Source organism: Melospiza melodia, chromosome 13 (assembly GCF_035770615.1).
Source record: "Melospiza melodia melodia isolate bMelMel2 chromosome 13, bMelMel2.pri, whole genome shotgun sequence".
In the NCBI taxonomy this organism is placed as follows: domain Eukaryota; kingdom Metazoa; phylum Chordata; class Aves; order Passeriformes; family Passerellidae; genus Melospiza; species Melospiza melodia.
This window is the reverse complement of record NC_086206.1, coordinates 13,188,885-13,195,977: the sequence shown is the minus strand read 5'-3', so window position 1 is coordinate 13,195,977 and position 7,093 is coordinate 13,188,885. Positions and strand designations below refer to the sequence as shown.

Genomic DNA, 7,093 nt, shown 5'->3' with positions numbered 1-7,093 from the left:
ACGATGAAGCAGGGGAAAGGAGGGGGAGAGGGGGCAGAAACCCTGAGTCAGGGGTGTGTGGAGGAAGCAGGAATCCTCTGCAGCAGCCCCTCTTTGGGGAAGGAGGTGGACAGGGGGCAGAAACCCTGAGCCAGGGGTGTGTGGAGGAAGCAGCAGCGGCTGCCCGCTGCCTCGGCCCTCACTTTTCGGGGCTGGCTCCGTTCCTCGGTGGATCGGGCTGCAGCTCGGGGCCCTCGGTGGCGGCCCCAGCCCGGCTGTGCCTCACCTGGGGCCGGGCGGCAGGGCCGTGTCCCCGCGGGGAGCGGGCCGGGCGCGGGGGTCACCGCGGGGGCGCAGGAAGGGCCGGGGGTGCCCGGGGAGCCGCGCCGTCTCGGCCGCACAAAGCCGCCTTTTCATCGCGGCCTCCTGCCCCCGCCGGGCCCGTAATTGTCTTTGACAAAACTTCATTAGCGAGCGCGGCGGAGGCGGCGGCGGCCCCGCGGTCGCGCTGGCTTTGAGCGGGCGCACTGGAGTGTGCGCGGCCCCGCCGCTCCCGCCCGGGGCCATTAGCCCGGCGACTTTGTTTTAGAAACTTCCCACCCCAGCGGGGGACGCGACAGCGAGCCGCCCCCGGCCGCCCCCGCGGCCGCTAATTGGGGGGCGATGCGGGGCTGCGGGGCTGCTGCCAGCGCGTCCCCGCCGCTGCGGAGAGGGGGAGACCCGGCCCTGGGGAGCCAGGAGGGGTGCCGGGAGGGCTGGGGTGGGGGTGTGTCTGTGTGTGCATGTGTGTGTGTGTGTGTGTGTGTGTGTGTGTGTGTGTGTGCGCTGCTGCGGTGCCCCGGCTCCGGGGGGCTTCACCTGGCGCGCCCGGCTCCCGTCCCGCCCCGGCCCCATCTCCCGAGCCCGCCCGGCACAGCCCCGCTGCCCCCGCTCCGCCGGACAAGCCGGGTTCAATTCCCAGAGGAGCGGCATTAAAAAGCCCATCTCGTAGCAAAGCTCAGACAGAGACGGTTTAAATACGTTTATTATGGCATTGGAGGCGCTGAATCTGTTCGTGCGAGCCCGTTATTTTAGTTTTGTGCCTGGGCGCACGCAGGCTCCGCTGCCGGTATTAGTTCTCCATCAATCCCCGCTCTGGTTTTTAATCAAAACAGTATTCGGAATATGATTCCCGGAGATTATATTTTGAGAGATTTGCGATACATATCTTGCCGGCGTGACAGATTGCAAGGGGAGTCCTGAGCGGGCGGGATAATCTGCATCTCGCTCACTTGACCTTTAATAAAAGGGGAGTAAAAGTAATAAATGAAAAATAAAAGTCTTAAGACTCCTGCAGGTTACCTCCGTGCCTGCCTTAAAGGCACCCCGAGGCCTCCACCCGCCTAATTAATTCCCTCTCCCCGCGGGTTTCGCGGATCTTTGGCGGCGAGGGCAGAGCGAGCCGGGGGATTGCGGGGCCGGGGCAGAGCCGGCAGCGCCGGGGAGCTCCGGGCCGCCCCGGGGGCCGTGCAGGTTTCGTGTCCCGTGAGCAGCTCGGGAGGGAGATGCAGAGCTGCCTCCCCGGGGAGCCTCCAACAAAGCCGCGGGAAACGGAACCGGAGGAAGCCGGGTCGCTCCCCGGCAGGACGGGACAGAGCCGGGAGGGAGACCCGGCCCGGCTCTGCTGTGCGGACACGCGTGGGAAGCCTGCAGATGTGCTCCCAAGGCAGATAATACCTGTCCTCTCCGGTGGGCGGAAAAGTCGCCTTGCAAGAACCCTTCGAAAGGGCCTAATGCTCTTTATTACAAGCCCTAATCCTTCAAATCCGACTTGAAATAATGTTTATCTTTTCGCAGCTTAATTTCCCCTTCTCTAAGCTTCGGGTCACTGCAACAGACTGCTGCTGTAGCGCCTCTTGTCCAGGGAGTGCGGAAAGCCCCGTGGCCGGGCAGCATCTCCGGCGGAGCTCCCCACGGGCCCTCACCTGCTGCCCTCGTGTGCCCTCACCTTCCCCTCCCTTTCCCCCCCGGATTCTCCAGAGCCCGACAAAGTTTGCCTTCTTCTTAACAGTGCCCTCTGCTCCCGGGAAGGGCCGCGGCTGACGCCGGGGCAGCCCCCTCACGTCTCCCTGCGCTGACCTGCAGCTCCTCCTTTCCCCTACGAATTGCTTCCCCGGTCGCAAACCCAGGGGGCTCCCAGTCATGCAGCCCCACTCGTCTTGAGTAGCCTTTAGTAAACATATAGAAGTCTACTCGATATTCAAGATTGATTTCCCTGATTTATTAAGGCAGAATTCATTGGACTCTATTGACCACAAATGACTTAATGTAAATGCTGACCCCGGTGAACTTGGAAATAGCAGGTATCGGGTTGATCTATAGATGACCTCTTAATTACCACAGTTATTAATTTAAATTATTGCCACTGCTTCTAGAGACAGGAACAAAGAAACATTCTTTCCTCATCCCTGCTTGGTTTATTAGTCCGAACACAAAGTGTTTGATGACACTTTTAATTAAACAGAAATAATGCAGAGATACGGTTTCCCTTTCTCGTCTGTCCTGTAAAGTGCAGCACTGCTCTTTTGACTGACTGACGGCGGTGACCCACTAACAACGTCCTACTTCGCCGCCCGCTCGCCACCCGCTGCCCGGGGGTGCCCCGGCCGTGCCCCGGGGCGGGCGGCGGTGCCCGGGGCCGCTCCTCCCGGGCTGTGCCGGCTCCTGCCTGGAGAGCTCCGAGGTCACCGGCGGCTTCGTGGCGTTCAGCTCACCCGTGTTAATTAGACTCCGAAAAATACTTTCAGCGTATCTATGTACAGAGACGGGGAAGAAACAGTCCGGCGTAACCTGCGCCGCTTCTCCTCCTCCTCCTCCCCGGGAGCGACTGCGAACTGGTGCCCCTTAGCAGAGCAGGGCGCTGAGCAGAGAGCAAGGGTTTGGGAGGAAAAGGAGAAACAAACCACGACGTGGAGGGAAAAAAGAAAACACTAGGGTAGGGGTTTTTCTTCCTTTTTGCAAAGACGTCAATGGGCAATATTGAACACATGGCAGGCGAGCGGCGGGGAGGCGCCGGTCCTGCGGCCGCTCCGCCCGCCGCGGCCCCCGGCCCATGTGCGCAGCACGTTGTGCCGCGTCGGCCCTTCCCGGCGAGGGCAGGGCGGAGCTGCGAGGCCGCCGCCGGCCCGGGGACAGGTTTCTTTCGTTCCGTCAGGGCGAGCGCTTCCTTACAGCCAGAGCCCCGTCGCCAGCGCCCGGGATGGGGCGGGCGGCCCTGCGGGACGGAGAAGCGGTGATGAGCGGGCGCTGAGTGGCCGCGGGTCGCTGCCCCGCCCGGACGGGAGCTCCGGGAGCGGGGCAAGGCGGCGGCCTTGGCGCAGCGCTCTCAGGCCGGGGCCGCTGCGGTGTCCCAGGGCCAGGCGGGCGGGAGAGCGCTTCGTGCGAGGTGGGGCCCCGGCGGCCGGCCCGTCACCTACCTCACCTCCGCAGCACGGGCCGGAACGCCGTCCGCAGCCTGTCCAGGCACGTCCCACCCAGCTCGGTGCCTCCCGGGCCGCCCTTGGCGCCCCGCCCGAAGCCTGCACAGACACAAGCGGCTCGCGGTGGGCACGGCCCGCTCCCGCCGCCCTCCCCTGCCCGCTCGCCTGGAGCGGGGAAGCCTCGGCGTCTGCACCTGACACCTGGGCACGGCCGAGCACCGGGGCTGTCGCTGCGCGGGCGGGCTCACGCCGCGCCCTGCGCCCCGGCCCGGCCCGCGGTCCCGCCCGTCCCCGCGGCCCCGCCGCCGCGGGTACCTTCGCCCGCCGCCGCGAACTGGCACGGCTCCCCCAGGCCGCGGTGGGACGCGCAGCTCCGCGGGAGCGGCTGCAGGCTGAAAGCGGAGCTCCGGAAGGCCTTGGCGGGCAGGGGCTGCTCCCCCGCCGCGCCGCCGCCTCCCTCCGCGCCGCGGCCCTCGGGGCTGCCCCTGCGCGCCGCGCTGGCCCCGGCCGTGCGCGCCAGAGACCAGATGCGCGGCTTCTCCGCGGGCGCGTAGGGCGGCGGCGGGCCGGCCAAGGAGGCGGGGGCGAAGTCCGCGGCGGGGCCCTTGGCACAAGGAAAGGCGTGGAAGGGGCCGGGCAGGCTGCAATCGCTGCGCGGAGCCTCGGGCAGCGCCGCGCCCAGGCTGGGCGCTTCCTGCAGGGAGCTGGTCCGGCCCTTCTCCGGCTTCCCCGCCTCCTCCTCCTCCTCCTCTTCCTCCTCCTCCAGGTCGCTGAACCGCAGGTCCTTGTCCTCCTTGTAGCTCTTCTGCTCTGCTTGGACACACACGCGGAAAAAAGGGGCGGCAGGGCGTTAGTGCGGGTGCGGGGAAGTTGGGGGGGCCTCGAAATCACTTCGAGCCTACTTGGAGGCGCCTGTCTGCCTCTCCCGCCTACCTCTGCCTTCACCCTCCGCACTGTATTCATCCTCTTCCCTCGGGGTTCCTTCTTTCCTCTCTTCCCCGGCTTTGTTCTTGGGAGACCAGGTCATTTTGTTTTCTTTCTTAAGCCTCCGTCTGGCGTTAGCAAACCAAGTGGACACTTGCGTCAGGGTCATTTTAGTGATGATAGCCAGCATGATTTTCTCTCCTTTGGTGGGGTAGGGGTTTTTGCGGTGCTCGTACAGCCAGGTCTTGAGAGTACTCGTCGTCTCTCGCGTTGCATTTTTGCGTCTGGCTGAACCACCGAAATCCACCGTCCCGTACCTGCTGGGAGATGATTAGGGATGGGGGGCCGGCGGGAGTCCCGCAAGAATCCCCCGGCCCGGCCCAGCCGCGCCGCAGGCCGGTGTGTCCCCTGCCCACCTGCCTTCCTGCCCCTGCCCTCCTGACATCGCCGCCCAACTTTGGTTTCCGCTGTCTGCTGCTCCCGGGCGCCTCGTTTCTTTTGTACAACGTTTGTCAGGTCGGAGCCCCCCCGTCCCCCTCGTTTGATGTCGACCGCCGCCTCGCAGGGGGATGCTAATGCTGCCGGGCGCTGATCAAAGGGGTTTTACCTGTCGTACTGGTACTGCCCCAAGGAATGATCGTAGGAGTAGTAGGTAGCGGGCTGCGCGATTCCCGAGTGCAACGTGCCGGCGCCGTCTTTGATTTCATACTGGGGGTTCTGCAAGGGAAGCGGCGGCGTTTGGCGTCCAGCAGAGCCCGGCATAGCCCCGGCTCCCCGCGGCAGCCGCGTCCCTCCGCGCCCCCCATCCCCGACGGGCCGGCCCCGCTCCCACTCCCCCGCCGCGGTACCGACTGCGAACCGCGAAGTTTCTCCCGCCTGTTGCAGCCCGTCCTCCCCTCCGGGGCACTCACCAGCGCGGTGTAGAGCGCGGCGGGCTCGGCGCCGTAGGGCAGGTAGTTGCCGTAGCCCTGGCCGGCGGCGTACGGGGCGCTGTACATGCCCAGCGCCGCATTGAGCTCGGCGCGGCCGGGCGCCAGCAGCCGGCTCTCGTACGGGGCGCAGCACAGCGAGGCGGCGGCCGGCGCCGAGGAGGCATCCGGCCCGGAGCGGGGGGCGGCCTCGCAGCAGGTCGTGCTGGGGCTGGCGGGCACGAAGAACTGCGGAGAGGAGAGAGCGGGACGGCGCCGAGTGACTGTCGAGGCAGCCCCATCGGGGGGAATTTAGGAGCGTGTGCGCGCCTGTGTGTGTGCGGAGAGGGGGGGGCGGCGAGGAGGGGGATAGGAAACGCGGGCTGGAGCAACTAATTATAGAAACCGGGAAATAAACCGAATGGGAAGCAGGAGCTCTTGGGAAGGGGGCACGATTAATCAAGCAGGCAAAACTTTAAGGAAATAATTGCTCTCGAAAAAGGTATAAGATCCGTAAGGCTCCGTCCTTCCCGCCCCCGCTCGGTCCATCTGCATTGATTTAAAGGCAAAAAGTTGCGATTACAGTTAATTTGACAATAGACACAGCAGTAAATATGTCAGCCAACGCAATCGAAGGCATTTGATTTCAATAACTTCAAGGGGACAGCTAACTTCCCAAGCGAGGGAGGCACATCTTGCAGTGATTACGGTGTATAAATAATTCTACCCAAATAAATCGTGACTCCGAGTACGATATAGCTACGACTTAGTTAATACAGGGTGCCTTGGTGTGAGTGGGGGATGTCCTTCGAAAATCGCATGGGGGGGAAAAAAACCCTCTCGACAGATCCTAATAAAACACAGGAAAAGGACCGACCCGTGGAGGAAGGAGGGAGGAATCGGCACAGCCCGGTTCCGCAGAAACGCGAGCGGAGCCCCGAGCCCGCCGAGCGCGGTTCCCGCTGCCCGCGCACCCTCCGCGCTGCCCGGGCGCAACGGTGCGAGGGGGATGCGCGGGCTCGGGAAGCGCTCGTAGCTGGGATTTATGTTTTTTTATTTGTTTGTTGCACTTAAAACTGAACGGTGAAGGGTGGGGAGGAGGGGGAATTACCGGTTTCCTACACGCCTTTGCTGTGCACACTGCGAGTTATTTGTTTAAGCCTAACACAACACAAACGAGACATAAACACACACGCACATTTTTTAAAAAAAGGCTCCAGATGTGCCCTTTTAAAAAAATATTCTAAGTAAGGGAAAGGGAAGAAAAAAAAGGAGGGGGGGACAAGACATCTGGACAGCAGCAGCAGAATCTAAACAAAAGTGAGTGCTGCTCACTCGCCTTACCTGTGAAGTGGTGCTGTAGGGGTATCCGAACTGAGAGAAGGACATAGTTGCTCCTTATTTTTGGACCATAGGCAATATTTTCCCCCCAAGATCGATTGTAACTAAACCCTGCTTCAAGATGCACCTTCTCACACACACATTTCCACGTATGGCTTTTTTTTTTTTTTTCTCAATTATAGATGATTGCACTTAAGAAAAGCAGCCAGACATCTGAGGCGGGGGGGTGGGGGAGGGAGGGAGGAGGTTGGTGCCTGGATTAAAAAAATAGGCTACCCCCCACTTCCCATCGCTCTTAATAAATATGTTTGTATAGAGGGAGTTTAAAAAGCCGCCCCACATGTATAGAGAGTTTAAGTGCAAGGGGGCTTTTTCCAAGAGGGGGGGAAGATCACGTAGGGCTTGCAAGATACGGAGCTTGCTTGTATTATTTTCTGCTCTATAGGTCTTTAGCGTTCCTCGGTGGGCGAGGAGCGGGCTGAC

The 7,093-nt window shown here is 62.4% G+C and overlaps 1 protein-coding gene across 1 annotated transcript; it reads right to left on the bottom strand.

The window, feature by feature from the left end:
• Window positions 1–3,435: 3,435 nt before the first annotated feature.
• Window positions 3,436–6,738, bottom strand: IRX6 (iroquois homeobox 6). Its single transcript, XM_063167552.1, has 6 exons — window positions 6,614–6,738; window positions 5,273–5,518; window positions 4,969–5,078; window positions 4,371–4,678; window positions 3,753–4,247; window positions 3,436–3,536 (listed from the first exon to the last, which is right to left on the bottom strand). Exons 1-6 carry the CDS (start codon window positions 6,656–6,658, stop codon window positions 3,436–3,438), a joined length of 1,305 nt encoding a protein of 434 aa, XP_063023622.1. The 5' UTR covers window positions 6,659–6,738.
• Window positions 6,739–7,093: the final 355 nt, after the last annotated feature.

Coding starts and splice junctions, on each gene's coding strand:
- IRX6 (XM_063167552.1), bottom strand. CDS start 6,658: ATGTCCTTCTCTCAGTTCGGATACCCCTACAGCACCACTTCACAG. Junction 5,519..6,613: donor CCTACAGCACCACTTCACAG/GTAAGGCGAGTG, acceptor TCCTCTCCGCAG/TTCTTCGTGCCCGCCAGCCC. Junction 5,079..5,272: donor CCGCGCTCTACACCGCGCTG/GTGAGTGCCCCG, acceptor CTTCCCTTGCAG/AACCCCCAGTATGAAATCAA.